The 15210-nt window shown below is 50.8% G+C and overlaps 1 protein-coding gene and 1 long non-coding RNA gene across 2 annotated transcripts; one reads left to right on the forward strand and one right to left on the reverse strand.

The window, feature by feature from the left end:
- Nucleotides 1-827: 827 nt before the first annotated feature.
- Nucleotides 828-5776, reverse strand: Aqp2 (aquaporin 2). The gene is made up of 4 exons (XM_005067226.4): nt 5292-5776; nt 2745-2909; nt 2207-2287; nt 828-1547 (listed from the first exon to the last, which is right to left on the reverse strand). Exons 1-4 carry the CDS (start codon nt 5649-5651, stop codon nt 1338-1340), a joined length of 816 nt encoding a protein of 271 aa, XP_005067283.1. The 5' UTR covers nt 5652-5776; the 3' UTR covers nt 828-1337.
- Nucleotides 1362-14820, forward strand: LOC121142875. The gene is made up of 2 exons (XR_005879989.1): nt 1362-1490; nt 14305-14820. It is a non-coding gene; the product is annotated as an uncharacterized LOC121142875 (long non-coding RNA).
- Nucleotides 14821-15210: the final 390 nt, after the last annotated feature.

A 15210-nucleotide genomic window follows, 5' to 3' on the forward strand; every position in this document is an offset into this window, starting at 1 on the left:
AGTCTGCCTTCCCCTACTGGAGAAGGCAGCAATAATGGAAATGTGTGTGATGGTGAAAAGAACCACAGTTCCCACAGAGTCTTTATAGTCATGGTCTCACTTAATCCCAGTTTAATCTCACTTGAGAACCGTTGCCCTGCACTGAGCATTTACAGATTCTGCCTCGCCTCCTGCGTGGTCAAGTCACTTCCTTTCTCTGATTCTGAGCAACAGCAGACTGCAAGGTCCCCACACAGTCAGGCAGTGGGAGCTGGAAGAGGGTGGATCCCAGGGCAGGGAGGAAGGAAAGAGGAAACAGAGATTCCTGGGGAGGAGGGGCAGCAAGTGATGGAGGGGTGTTGCTTGGAGCCTGTGGTTGCATGCCTGAGCACCTTGCCAGCCATAGGCATGTGCCGTGTGCTGGGCTCTGGGGCTCACTTGCGAAACCGAGTATCTCCTTTCAAACAGTGTCTAATTGCAAATCCCCCCTCTCCCAGGACAAAAGCTGGGGCCCTACAGAGAGCTTTTGTTTTCTTTGCCCAAGTGGAAGACTAATCTTTGGGTGTATGTGAGCTCCCTGGGGAAGGGAGTCATGCACAAACTCATATGCTTGCCTCCCCTCTCCCCGCTGAAGAGCCCTCCCTCGGGGCAGAAAAAAAAGTCCTTGGATACACAGTCCTCCCTTCTTCAGAGGTCATGTCTAGGGGACTTGTTCTCTAGCTGACACGTTCCTTCAAGCAATGAGTCCTGGCAAGTCTTTGGTCCAGGACTTCCCAGAGAGTCGAGGAAGAGGTTGGAAACCAGCCCCCCCCCTTCCCCGGCCTGGCTTGCTAGGAGGATTCATTCACAGCAGAGGAAGTAGATTTATTGCAGGTGTAGGAGGAGGCGTCCCTGGGCCCTGTATCATCATGGACATTCAGGGTCACACTCAGGCACACGCAGACCCTGCACGTGAGGAGAGAAGCATGCAGAAATGGACGATTTACACCCAAACAAAACCAGATACCAACCACAGACCCACCCCATCCCCAAGGTGGTCTCTATGCGTCACCCCCTGCACCAGGTGCGGGCTCTCCAGAGCTCTCCATCCTCCCGCCGCCGGCCTGCTTTCCCTCTCCACCGGCTTGGTCCCCAAGTTCCTGGTTCCCCGCAAAGGGCGAACCGGATGGTTGCTGTGGCCTGGGGTGCTGCCAGGCTCCCGGGCGAGGCCCTTCTTGAGGTTCACGGAGCTCGCGGGCGCTGGAGCAGCCACTCTGCGCTGGGGGCGGACAACGGGCCAAGGGGAGGGAGAGGGCGAGCCGTCGGCGGGCTGCGCTGTGGTGGAGAGCTGAGGGGCGGGGCGGGGCGGTGCGGGGCTCTCAGGCCTTGCTCCCGCGCGGCAGGCTCTGCGGGGAGTGGAGCTCCACCGACTGCCGCCGCCGGACCTCGCGCTCCTCCCAGTCGGTGTCGGGCTCCAGGCCCTTGAGCACCGCCAGACGCTCCTGCAGGCTCTTTGCTGAAGGGAACAGCAGGTAGTTGTAGAGGAGGGAGCCGATGATAGCGCCCACCAGGGGTCCGATCCAGAAGACCTGGAGGGTGGGGGGAGGAGAGGTTCTGGCACTGGCTCACCCAGCCCGCGGAACCCCCTGGACATGCTGCTGTCTCGGCTGTGTAGGAACCGACCCTCAGGTGCCATGGTCAGCATGAGCTGCCAAGGGCGGCTTGTTAGCGTGGGGGGGGACGGGGAGAGGGCTGCCTGCCTGTCTGTGAGTCCGGACTCCACCACTTGTGTGAACTTGGGCAACTCACTTGCACAGAGCCTGTTTCTTTTTCTTACAAAAATGCTCACTTCCTAGACATGGGGCGATTAAATGGGCGGCACGGTTTGCAAAGCTCTGAAAATGGAGCCTAGCACATACCGAGCACTACTAACTATTAAGCCTGAATATCATTTATTGAGTTCTGAATGCCACACACTGTGTTATGGAGATATGCTCGCTTAATTTCCCCAAGAAAGCCTGTAAAACACTGACTGTTACCTTGATTTATAGCAAGGGACAGAGGAAGACAGAATCGTTGGAGGCTCTGGAGGGTGGAACAAAGGTTTCCCAGAACCTCAGGACAAGTGGAGAGGGGTTGAGAAGTTCACCCCTCGATCCCCCCACACACTACACACAGATACATTGTAGCTCCCTAATGTCTCTCTGGGATGATGTCTAGGAATGGGGAAGACAGGTTTGGCCATTACCCAATGGTCATCAAACTTGCCAGTGATGACTGCTGGAGCCAGGGAACGTGCGGGATTCATGGAGCAGCCGGTGAAGTAGATCTGTAGTAGGAAGTGGGGGTGGAGAGGCAGGGAGTGAGAGCAGGGCTGGGGCATCCTCACCACACTCCCAGTGGTTGAGAAGCTTGGACTCAGCTGAAAGTGAACCTTTTGTCCCAGCACTTGGGAGGCAGAGGCAGACAAGATCTTCATGAATATAAGGATACCAAGTTTCAGGTCAGCCAAGGCTACATAGTGAGACCCAATCTCAAAAACAAACAAACAAAAACAAATCCCAAAAACCAAAATCAATCAAACAAAAACCAAGAAACCTACGGGTGGCTATCTGCCCTCTAGGGGTGTGTGTGAGTTTCATATTGTGTCTTCCTTGGGCATACTGTGTGACCGTCCTTGGGGAGTTGTATGTGTCTATCCCTACAGTGTCCCATGTGGATGTTTCTTCCGGGGACATGTGTGTTTTGTTTCCTTTGGGTGGCTGGAACCTGTGGCCATGACTTACCCCAAGGAGGTGGCCTAGGGTAACAGAGAAACCGATGGAGAGAGCAGGGCTGCCCAGGTTGTCACTGCGGCGTTCATCAGTGGAGGCAAAGATGCAGAGCACCAGCTGCAGGGTCAGGAAGAGCTCCACAGTCACAGCCTGGCCCGCTGTTGCGTTGTTGTGGAGCTGGGGGGAAGAGAGGGGGTGAGTGGAGGTCGGTCACATTGCCTGTCCCCTTGCTTAGGGCTCCTCGGGGGGCATCTAGGCTGAGAGCCAGAAAACTGCCCTTTCCCCAAGGCAGGGCATGGGCCCCGGCAGCCTGAGGGTGGGAGTGGATCCCAGAACCTAACAGGTGAGTAGGCTGAGGTCTCTGATTGCAGCAGGAAGTGTTAGGACTGGGAACAGAACTTTATCTCGGTCACACAGATGCAAGGAGACGCTGAGGGGATCAATCTTCCTGCGGTCCCACGGTCAAGGAACTTATAGTCTGGGGGGGGTCACCTCTGCCTTCCCCTCTCCCGTTGCATGCAGACTTTCTGTCCCCAGAACTGCTCCCTGCACACCCTGTGAAGGCTGGGGAGAGGGGTTAGAACGCTGAAGGTAAAGCCTCCATAACCACACGGGGTGCCCTTGGTCACTGCAGCCCCTGCTGTGGGCAGGAAGAGGACTTGGGGCTGAGCTAAGAGGCCCTTTCATAACCTGGCCGCACCCAGTGCTGAATTTCTCCCTGAGTTTTGTCATCCTGTACCCCACGCCCTGCCCTCTGGGGCTGAGCACTGCACAGGGTGGGCCAGTGACAATTCATAACTTCCACACTCCTTCTCTAGGTCCTGAGTTCCTACCTGGCACCTCAAGGTCTTTCTAGGGTCCAGCCTCAACCTCTACTATGCTACAACCTGTTAGAGACAGGAAAGAGGACTTAGGACTGCCGCTTTGGAGGCTTCTGGTTTGCTGGGGACTCTTTGTTTTGGTCTCAGTGGCTACTAAAAACCAATCCTGGAAGGTCGGGATGACAAAGGAGAGCCTCCAATCCCACTCTTGTTGGCAGTGGCTGTTCGAGGGAGAGGGTCGAGATATGGGTCTGATGTCACATAGCCAGGGCTGTTTCTAGAAGACATTGTTAACTGCCTCCATGATTTGGGCCCACTGAATACTGGGTTACAGCTATAGGGTGGGGGGGGAGAGGCCTTAGAACTGAATTTACAGGGCTGTACCACAGATAAGATAGGTTTTGGCCTGGCATACGGCAGATCTGCCTCAGTGGCAACTTCCTGGGGCCCAAGCTGACTCTTGGTGGCATCCTTAGAGAACACTGAGCAGCTTGGGTGGTCACTGGTCCCTCTCTCACTAGCCTCAGGGCAAACGGGCCACTATGCTGCCTTATTCTAGACCGGCAGGGTTCCCTCTGCCACCCAAGATGGCTCAGTGCAGATGAACAGCCTTTGATGGTGACTGCTGGGCAGGCTGGGAAACGTTGGAGGACAAGGACTGACCACTCCCCAGGGCCTTAGCTTTCCCAGTGCCTTCTTGCTGGAGAAAGAAAGTCTGAGGTATTCTCTCAGGAAAGCCTCCTTAGACTCTAGCTAGATGTCTCCCTGTTGCCAAACAAACTCATTTAATTTTGAATGGAAATAGCCACACTCCATCCCTCATCTCAGCCCCTTTGCCTTTTGGGCGCTAGGTGCCCAGCCTCACAGCATTATCCATTTTGAAGGAGAGTGTTCCCTAACTGGCGGACCTCTGTCCCTCTCATGAGGAAAGCCATCTCTTCAGATGAGGAGAGTGTGCAGGGCCAAGGGACTGAGTAAGCAGAGCTTGAGGAGGAAGGAGGCAGGACAGGATCTTGCTTTCCTGGTTTGGGGTAGGGGACCAGAGTGCTGAAGGAATCCCTAGATTCCTAGGCCTGCACAGATTGGAGAGGAGAGGGATCATGGCTGCCCTCAAATTACCCTGCAGGCTTCTGGTAGTTCTGGCACGAACAAACTCTAGAACATGCCATCTACTGCTTCCCTTCCCAAATCTGTTTCTTAGTTTGTGAGACAAAAACCAGATGGTATTTACGACAATTTGTTGAGAGAGAGATTACAGGTTTTGAGGGTTTAGCCCACCCCCTCCCCAAGCATGCCCCTCCCTTCCAGAGTTGTCAGTGTTTGGCTCATGAGGAACACTGTCGTCCTCATGCCATCAGCGCTGTGGAGATATTGTATCCCTTCCCTTTCTAGATCTTTGCAACCGCACCCCAAAATTCCCAAGGCCCCAAAGGCCCGTTCGTCTGTACTGGGGTGCTGTGTCTAGCTGTGCTCTACTGGAGCTCTCCTCTGGAGTCCAGCAGAAACCCAAGCCTGCTCTCCCTTGGTGGTACTGGGTGGAAAGCCCCACAGGTGGCCCCCAGGATTCTCTTCCTGGTGACTTGGTGGCTGTCTCCCCAGCTCTCCTGGGGCAGTTGACCGAATTCCTAGCCTTAGGCTCTCTGTGTCCCCACTCAGCGTGTCCCACACATCTTATCCCGCACAAGGGTTCTCACCGTCTGCCCCCCTAGAAAGGACAAAGCTCCCTTTGGCTACTCACGGCATTGACAGCCAGGTCCCCGCGGATTTCTATTGGAGTAATCTCATGGAGTATGGCTGCCCCGGCCACAGCCCCCAGCAGCTGCGCAGCCACATAGAAGGCAGCCCGGAGGAAGGAGACATGACAGCCCACTAAGCAGGCCACAGTCACAGCAGGGTTGATGTGGGCCCCGCTGACATGGCCCAGAGCCTGAACCAGGGTGCCAATGCCCAGGCCAAAGGCCACGGCGATCTGGAGCACAGAGGGTGGGGAGCTGGCCCACTGGAGGGCTGAGCCAAGACCAAAGAAAACGAAAAGGAGAGTGGCCAGGAATTCAGCCAACACGGCCCGGGAGAAGGCTATGGATCGGAGTTCCCACATGCCGCTCAGCCTTCTGAACCCTGGCCTGGGGTCTGGGCCACCGGGGTGGCTTTTCCTAGCCCCCTCTCTCTTTCTCTGGCCCTCTGCGGAGGCTGGGTCTTGGGCACTTATAGGGCTTTTCTGTCCTGGACTTGGGCACGTGAGGTAGAGGAGGTGTGTCTGCCAATGCCATGCTCTCCCATGGTGGCCTTGCCCCCACCCTGCCCCTGCCCACCCAGTGGCCTATCATACCATCTTGGCTTTCACAGCTGACTAATGTTCTCCTCATTAATGAACTCTAGATAAGGATTGACGTCCCCTGTTTTCCGTGTTTGTTCCCTCCGTTACCCCAGGGAGCTGCCCCAGGGCCTCCCCAGCACCCACAGTGACCACTACCAGCAGCACCAGTTCCGACAGAGCAGACTGTGCCCACTGACCTTCTCATTGACTAGGAGGTTGGTCAAGGAAGGGGCAATGCCTCATCCCAAACCGACTATGAGGAACTGTTAGAGCTACCTCTCCACTGACTGGATGTCTTCCTTCTGGAAGGGGATGGAAAACAACTGGATGACCTGTGACAAATTCCAAGGCAAAAATTCTTGGGCTTGCTTTCCTGCAGTTAATCACCCATAAGTCATTAGCTTCACCTTCACCCAGGAGCCCCAGTGAGAGAGCAACTCCCATTGCCTGGAGCTAAGGGTGGCTCAGTGGCCCTGGGATCCTGGGGTCCTGCATGGTGAAGTCACCTAGGGTCACCTTAGGAAAACGAGGGCTTTGAATTTCTGTAGCACAGCCATCCTTATAGGCTCAAGGAAGCCATGGTGCCTGCTAGTGACTCTCTAGGCTTAGTGCCCTCAACTTGGTCAGTGTTCAAGTGAGGCCACCCTGTTGTCGCAGCTGCTGTGGCTGCTGAGGCCTAGAAGATGGGCTACCCCATGCCTCTTTCTTCTTCGGAGATCCAAAGGTGGGTGGGCTCAGCACGTCCAGATAATGGCTTCGAGTCCTCACGGCCAGCAACAGACCTAGAAGCAGACATTTGGAGGGACTGACGAGCGTAGAGTGGAGACACTTATGCTATGGTTAAAGGGGGAAACAGGTCAAGGGAGGGCCGGCTACTTATCCAAGCTGTCCCAGAGGGCTGACGACTGATATGGGACTAGCACCTAGTGTGGAGTGGTACCCATGACACCCTCCTCTGCTGAGGCCTGCTGAGCCTCTCCTTACCTGGACAATGGTGGCAATGATATTTCCTCCATGTGTTTGTTTCCAGAATGTAGCAAGGTGGAACAGGCATCCACCTCTCTCTCTCTCTCTCTCTCTCTCTCTCTCTCTCTCTCTCTCTCTCACACACACACACACACAAACCTTGTAACCCCTGCTGTTAGGGAGGGAAATGAGAACGAGGAGGAAGACACCACAAATGGCCTTAATACAGGCAAGCTCCAGAACAGTAGGGATCCTCAGAGGGTTTGGGCCTCAGGTAGTGCTTGCACAAGGTGTCTTGTCCCAGATGTTCCCTTCTCAGGGTCCCTGCCCTCCGATTCAGGCTCTCCAGAGAAAGTCAGAGCCCTGTTTTGAGAAGGGTACCTGTGGTTCAGTTTTCTCCTTCAACTATAGCATACCCAGACTTGGTACATAAAAAGGCTGGAGGCCCCCACCCAGGGAATGTATCTTGACTGCTTTTCGATGATATGTACTATATTTATGTACTAACTCCCTCTATACCTCAGTCCCTGTCTATCTCAGTTGTCCCTGAAAAACCCTAGGCCTTATATGAGCTGAAGCTTCCACAGTGTCTCCAAACCCACCCTTGACCATTGCCTGTGTGACCTTCAGTGAGCCACACGCACACCCTTTCTGGTCTATACCTTACTTGTGATCATGAGAGCATCGTTACTTGGTTCTGAGCCTAGATAGCACTGCCTATGGCCAGCTAGTGTCACCATAGACCCGGAATAGATATTTATCACGTCACCACAAAACCTCGCCACAAATTTGGGCGGTTTTTGCTACACATTCATATTTCCACAGGGCGAGGTGTGTGTCTCAAGCTGCCTGGCACACATGAAGCCCTGGGTTCTGTTCCCTGCGCTGAAACAACAAAACAACAGCAAAACACCGCAGACGGGATCATGGTACCTGTGGGGTTGTGACTTCCAGGAGCTGTCAGAATATTCTGGTCTGGCCTCAAGCCAGGCAGGGGGGCAGGGCTTGGCTCATGCCCTGGCATTGCACTGGCCTTCTGTCCTGCCAGCAAAGCGTTCTTATCCCAGGCCCAGCCTCCTGCGAGCTTTGGGTACAGCAGCACTCCCTGAGGCCACAGCTTGTTTTTGTTTTTGTTTCTTTTGTTTTTGTTTCTCCCTGTCCCTTCCAACTTCCCAAATTGTGGGCCACAGAGCTGAATGAGGGGATCATGACAAATTCAACCATAGTAAAAGGTTTCTGAATGTGCAACAACCGAAAACTTAATTAAAAATCAAAGGTCAAATGGAGTGTAAGTGTTTTCAGCGGCTCTATTGTGACATGCTGTGCAGCCTTGGTTATTGGATATAGCTCATGCATTTTGTGGGCACACATGTGACACCTCCTAAGACCAGCAAAACCTTGCTTTTAACATCTTGGTGAGAGTTGAGATTGTTGTGTTGTAAATTGCAGTGTTTTTACTGTGCATATTCAGTTTTCTGTGCTTATAGAAACATAATGGTGTAATTATTAAAAACAAAGACTTTAATATTTACCAACCATCATTTTTCACATGTATCATTTTTTGAATACCTGTAAATTATATCATGTTAGAATGTTTGATATTTAGGAGATTGCTGTCTGGGAGATGAGTAGATGACTCAGTGGGTAAGGTCTCAGTGGCAAATGCTCCTCATGCACGTTTGAATCCTCAGTATTCTCATTACAACTGGAAGAGCATGGTAGCCTGCTTGTAATCCCAGTACTGGGAAACAGAAAGGGCTCCTCGGGCCAAGCTGACTAGCTAAACTGGTGAGCGCTAGGTTCAGGGAAAAACCTTACCTAATAAAGAAAGTGGAGAGAGATCAAGAAGGTATCCAGTGTCGGTCTCACACATGGCTGCATGTGCATACACACACACACACAAAACCACATACCATGTACACACATAATAAAAAAAGAACAAAATGTGCTGTTTAACTGTACGTGGTAGCACGATCTGTAATCCCAGCACTTGGAAGGCTGAGGTAGGATTTCAAGACCAGCTTGGGCTAAAGACAAGTTCAAAGCTGGGCTTTGTTCTTTCTTTTTAAATTTTACATTTACTTTTGCAAAAATTTTTTTTTTTTGGTTTTTCGAGACAGGGTTTCTCTGTGGCTTTGGTACTTTTGCAATTTTTTGTTTTTTGTTTTTCTTGGTTTTCAGAGACAGGGTTTCTCTGTGGCTTTGGAGGCTGTCCTGAAACTAGCTCTTGTAGTGTGTTTTTGCAATTTTTAAAAATTAAAATATAGAAGTCAGGAGGTGGTATCACATGCCTTTAATCCCAGCACTTGGCAGGAGGATATTTGTGAGTTCGAGGCCAGACTAGTCTACAGAGTGAGTTCCAGGACATCCAGGGCTGTTACATAGAGAAACCTTATCTTGATAAACCAGAAACAAACAAGCAAGCAAGCAAACAACCCAAACAAACAAAAAAATTAAAATACAGGGCTGAGTATAGTGGTGCATGCCTTTAGTTCAAGCTCCCAGGAGGCAGAGGCAGGCAAACTCACTCTGTGAGTTCAAGGCCAGCCTGGTCTACAAAGCAACTTCCAGGATAGCCAGGGCTGTTACACAGAGAAACCCTATCTTGAAAAACAAACAAACAAAAAACCCAAGCCAGGCTGGATTGGTGGTGACACTCACTTTTAATCCCAGCACTTGGGAGCAGATGCAGGTGGATCTCTGTGAGTTTGAGGCCATCCTGGTTTACAGAGCAAGGTCCAGGATTATGAAGGGAAACACTCTCAAAAAAAAAATCAGAAACAAACAAACAAAAAACCAAAACCAAAACCAAAAAACCTTGAAAACCTCTCCCTCTCTCTTCTTCTCCCTCTCTACCTCTCTTTCCTTTCTCCTCTCTCCCACTGCTCCTGTCCCTGGATGCCAGTCTCCTCCCTCCCCTTTCCTTTCTCAATAATAATAATAATAATAATAATAATAATAATAATAATAAACATTGAACTCTGTCGCATGGCATCTTTCTCTGTCCTGGAACTCACTCTGTAGACCAGGCTGGCCTCAAACTCACAGAGATCTGCCTGCCTCTGCCTCCCAGGTGCTGGGATTAAAGGCGTGCGCCACCAATGCCCAGCTTTCGAGCAGCTGTCTTAAAATTACAACACCACCCATTGAACTGGGAGGTCTAAGGAGCTTGATGCTCTCTGTGATTCACTGCTAAGTAGAGTTTGGGCAATGCTCTGTCTTGGATGAGCGAGAATGTACCTTGAAGTGCGTGCTTCGAAAAGATTTCTGGTCAACACAACAATGAAAAAGATGGCCCTTAAATCCACAGAGCTAAAAATGCTTTCTCGCCAGCCAGCACCTTTCTCACTTACTGAAAGAACCTTTTATCTTCCCTTAGAAATTGATTCTTCAAGCCAGAGTCACTGTGCGTAGCAAAGGAGTCCCGAGACGTCTTCTCGTTCACGTTCAGCGTTCCTTTGGCTGGGAGAAGGCGCTCTCTTCTTCCTTTTCATCCTCTCCGCATCTGCTTCCTGCTTTTGAGGCCTCACTTATGTATCCAAGGCTGGCCACAGAGTCCGATCCTCCTGCCCAGCCCACCCACCCCTGCCCCCAAACACACACGGTAGCTTCTATGCTGCCAGCAGCAGGGATGTGTCAGACCATCTCCTTAAAAGAATTTAAGACTTACTGAGCGTGTCTGGGGTTGCACGTGTGCTATGGTGTGCATATGGAGGTCAGAGGATAGCCTGTGGGCGCTGGGTCTCTCCCAACCTGTGGGCGCTGGGGACCAAACTTTCTTCAGGTGGGCAGTGAGCGCCTTAACCCCTGAGCTGTCTTGCCAGCCTGAGGTATGGTCTACCCAACTGCTGCTCCCTTCAGTATTCTTTGCAGCCCTCAGACAGGGCTGTGAGCGCTGCTTCAGGGGTTGGCTCACCTTGAGTGCGAGCTGCGATGCTTTTGTTCTTTCCTCAGTAACAAACTGCACAACACAGACACAGCTTCATCTCCTGGTGGACTCCTCCTTTCGGAGCCACAAACACTTGGCTGTTGTTTTGCAAGAAAACAGGGAATTGTGCTTCTTGAATCACTAAGACCAAGTTCTTGCTCATCTGTTTCTGCATCTTCTGTGTACTCACTAACTTTGTTTAATGGTCAACCGCTGTGTAAATTTATTTGTTCATTCATTCATTCACAATTATCCTCAATTATGCCTCCCTCAGTTACCCAACCCTTCTTTCCCTAGCCCACCCCCTGGTTTAGTGAGTTCTTTTTTGTGACCCATTGCCTTTAAGGTTGTGTGAGCATGGGTGTCAGATCATTCACTTGAACATGGGCAGCCTATCAAATTTGGGCTATACTTGAGGAATATGACTTCCTCTCCCCCAGCAACCATTGACTACCCATGGCTCTTTGGGATGTGGTCTCATGAGTTCTACCCTAATTCTTAATGGATAATGTCTTGTTCAGGTTTTCTGCAGGTAACCTCCCCTGCTGTGATCCACGGGGCGGGGGTGGGGTGGGTTGATGGGTGAGGGGCAGCAGCCATGTCCCATCCAGGAGACGGTGTTTCACAGAATTCCTTCCCATCCTCTGGATGTTGCCTGAGCCTTGAGGGGAATGCTATAGATCCGATGATCCACTTAGGACCCAGCACGCCACAGTTGCTTCTTTTCCGCATTTGGGTGAGTTACATGTCTCTGCCTTAACTGCTGCCCACTACATAAAGAAACTTCTTTGACTGAGGAGCCACGGCCATAAGCAGAAGGATTTAGAATGCAGTTGAACACACCATATCCATTTAGCAAGACAGCTGTCTCAGTAGGTCTCCACCACCAGAGCCTATGGCCTCACTAGCCAAGCACGAATTCCCTCCTCTGGAACGGGCTCAGGTGTAATCCGAAAGTTTGTACTATAACATTTTGAAGATTTACTTCATCATTCGAGACAGAGTTTCACTACGGAGCTCAGGCTGACCTCAAACTTATGATCCTCCTGTCTCAGCCACTTGAGTACTAGGATTACAAGCATGAACCTGCTAACCCAGTGTGAAGGCATTTTAAGTGGTAATTAAGCTACTTAGTGAAGAGAAGGCTCTTGGAAACTTACCAGGCCAAGCTTGTGTTTGCACAGGCGATGACAGCTGCTCCCAGATGTCATCACACGCCACAATTGTGAGGAACATTATAATGAGCACGAAAGACACATCATAGGATTGATAGAGCACGGCACCCACTGTGTTGCATATGTTTAATTCTCACACTGTCATGCACTGTTCTAGAAACTCTTGAAAGTATTAGCTATCCTTGGTAGTCTGAATGAAAATGGTTCCCACAGGCCCATAGGGAGTGGCATAATTAGGTGTGGCCTTGTCTGAGGGCATGTGTCACTGGGGGGTAGGCTTTGAGGTTTCAAAACTCAAGCCCAGCCCAGAGTCACTCTCTCTTCCTGCTGCCTGCTGATCCAGATATAGAACTCTCTGCACCTCTCCAGCACCATGGTCTGCCACCATGTTTCCTGCCGTGATAATGGACTAAACCTCTGAAACTGTAAAGCCAGCCCCAGTTATAAGAGTTGTTGTTTTCATGATGCCTCTTCACAGCAATAGAGCACTGATTAAGACACTCTCATCCTCACAGACACCTTATGAGCCAAAAGTTACCTCCACCTTTTAAAGACAGGACAATGAGGCAGAAAGAACTTAGGTGGCTTTCCTGAGGTCATAAAACTAGAAAGTGGAAAGACAGAATAGGAACCCCAGTAGTCAGGCTTCAAGGAGCCTTTTGTTTTTTTTTTAAGATTTATTTTATTTTATATTATGTGTGTGTGAGTGTTTTGCCCGCATGTGTGTATGTGCTTGAGAAAGTCATAAGAAAGCATTGGATCTCCTGGAGCTGTGAGCTGCCATGTGGGTGCTGGGAATCCTATTCAGGTCCTCTGGAAAAGCAGCCAGTGCTCTGAGCCATCTCTCCAGTCATCCAGGGGGCCTTTTTTTTTTTTTTTTAAAGATTTATTCCCTGGCTTACTGCCACATGCCTTTAATCTTAGCACTTGGGAAGCGTAGTCAGGAGGATCTCTGAGTTGGAGGCCAGCCTGGTCTACAAATTGAGTTCTGGGCCAGCCAGAGTTATGTCATGACATCCTGTCTAAAAAAATAAATAGAAGCCCTATCTCGAAAAACCAAAAAAAAAAAAAAAAAAAAAGAAAGAAAGAAATCAAGATGAAAAAGAGAGTTAGAGGCCCTGATTATTATATTGTCATATAATAATTATTACATAATTATTGTGTGTCCTTTGCTAGTAGCTTGAAAGGGAGCTGGTACACTTCTACGTGCCCTGCTGGTGCACACTTTTAATCCCAGCACTTGGGGAACAGAAGCAGGTGGATCTCTGTGAGTTCAAGGCTAGCCTGGTCTACAGAGTGAGTTTCAGGCCAGCCAGGGCTACAGTGTCTTAGTCATTGTTCTATTGTGAAAGACACCATGACCAACATAACTCAAAAAGGAAAGCGTTTGCCTGGGGGCTGGCTTATGTTTTCATCATGGCAGGGAACATGGTGGCATGTATTGCTCTAGAGCAGTAACTGAGAGCTATGTACTGATCCCCAGGCTGCGGAAAGAGAGACCGGGCCCAGCATGGGCTTTTTGAACCCCAAAGCCCATCCCCAGTGACACACTTCCTCCAAAAGGGGCCACACCTACTCCAACAAAGCTACACTTGTGATCCTTCTAATCATGTCAGAGAGCTCTCTGATGGTGAAGCGTTCAAATGTGTAAGCATATGGGGCCCACTCTTATTCAAACTCCACATAGAGTGAGACCCTGTCTCAAAAACACAAAAGGCATTCCAAGCAATATTTGACATATATCAAACTTCATCTGAGCAGTTCCTTATCTCCTTGAAGGCTTGGGAACATCTGTGCTACATCCTAAGTCCTTGAATGAGTTTCATCCAGGCATCTCAGTGGCACCATTTTCCACAGCAGAGTTTATGACAGCGGCACAGGTCCCAAGCCTGGTGAGGAGGGAGGGCAGCCATGAGTTCTCACCCCTGGCTGCTTTCCCTGCTCCCACTGTGGCTCTGACTCAGCGCCCAGTATACGGTGGAAAGGATGCAGGCCCAGGGGTGACAAAGAGTCCTGTGGCCTCTATCCTGCCCATTGTGGAAGGGGGCGGGGTGGTGGTGGGATGTGGGCGGGGGGCATGTGCTAAGGCACAGAAGCTGGGCTTTCACCTAACCGTACACAGAGCCTTGGATTTGGCGTCCCCTCTCCTCTTCATTTCTGAATCCCTGTGTGTGTTCAGGGACCATGTGTTGTCATCATTGTCTCACAGTTAGGCCCTGCCTTCAAACCCTTCCGGTTGAAACCTGTGCTAAGAAGTACATTTAATATTCTAACCCATGAATATTATTTCTCAAATGGTGAGGTGAGGGATGGATGCTTAGAAAAGACAGATGAAACTAACATCCTGTGATGTTTTGAATTCTAGTTTCCCCAAAAGCAACTCATATCAAGACGAAATTGATGTTATGAGCCACTCCCAATTGTCATTCAGTTTGAAAAACACTGCTGGACATTCCAGATGAGAAAGCGTATTCTCCCTGGGGAGACCCTCGGCCCCACTTCCTGACTGTTGAGTCTGTATTTCTCACTCTGAGCGGCTGCTGCGTTGGCTGGTCCTCCGACGGTGAACTTCAGGGATCTGCGTTGGCTGGTCCTCCGACGGTGAACTTCTGGAATCTGCATTGGCTGGTCCTCCGACGGTGAACTTCAGGGATCTGCGTTGGCTGGTCCTCCGATGGTGAACTTCAGGAATCTGGGGACTATTTATCATTTGGTCCCAGTTGCACCCCCAGCAATTCTCACACTGTCTGGCACGCTATAGCTGCTCACTAAATGTTTGTGAAGGGACCAAATGAGTAAAAGGCCAGCATTTGTTTCCTCAGGCCCATCCTCGATCTTACCCATCTAGCCTGCCTCCTCCTTGAAGAACTACTGAAACTGATTCCAGAAAAGGCTGATTCTTGGAGCTTGGGCTAGAGGGGGAGTATGGGAGTGGATTTGGTCCTTGTTGGTTTGGGGAAGGGTCAGTTGCTTGCATGTGACAAGGACTGGATGTAAAAAAGGGGCTGGGCAGTGGTGGCGCACACCTTTATTCCCAGCACTCAGAAGGCAGAGGCAGGTGGATCTCAGCGAGTTTGAGGCCAGCCTGGTCTACAGAGTGAGTTCCAGGACAGCCAGGACTGTTACACAGAGAAACCCTGTCTCGAAAATAAAAGGGGGGGGAAGAGTAGGGGGCTGGGGGTAGGGAAGGAGACGGCTCTAGCAACTGTTGTAGGAAGAAGTGAGTTCCTTCTTACTCAGAGGATGAGCAGCAGGAGAGGGCGGTACCAGC

This window comes from Mesocricetus auratus, unplaced genomic scaffold (assembly GCF_017639785.1).
Source record: "Mesocricetus auratus isolate SY011 unplaced genomic scaffold, BCM_Maur_2.0 Super-Scaffold_100010, whole genome shotgun sequence".
In the NCBI taxonomy this organism is placed as follows: Eukaryota; Metazoa; Chordata; class Mammalia; order Rodentia; family Cricetidae; genus Mesocricetus; species Mesocricetus auratus.

What these genes read in the sequence shown, in the direction of transcription:
- Aqp2 (XM_005067226.4), bottom strand. Translation starts at nt 5,651, where the DNA reads ATGTGGGAACTCCGATCCATAGCCTTCTCCCGGGCCGTGTTGGCTGAA. An exon ending in GGGACCTGGCTGTCAATGCC is followed by an intron (nt 2,910 to 5,291) that starts GTGAGTAGCCAA and finishes TCTTCCCCCCAG; the next exon opens with CTCCACAACAACGCAACAGC. An exon ending in CCCTAGGCCACCTCCTTGGG is followed by an intron (nt 2,288 to 2,744) that starts GTAAGTCATGGC and finishes TTCCTACTACAG; the next exon opens with ATCTACTTCACCGGCTGCTC.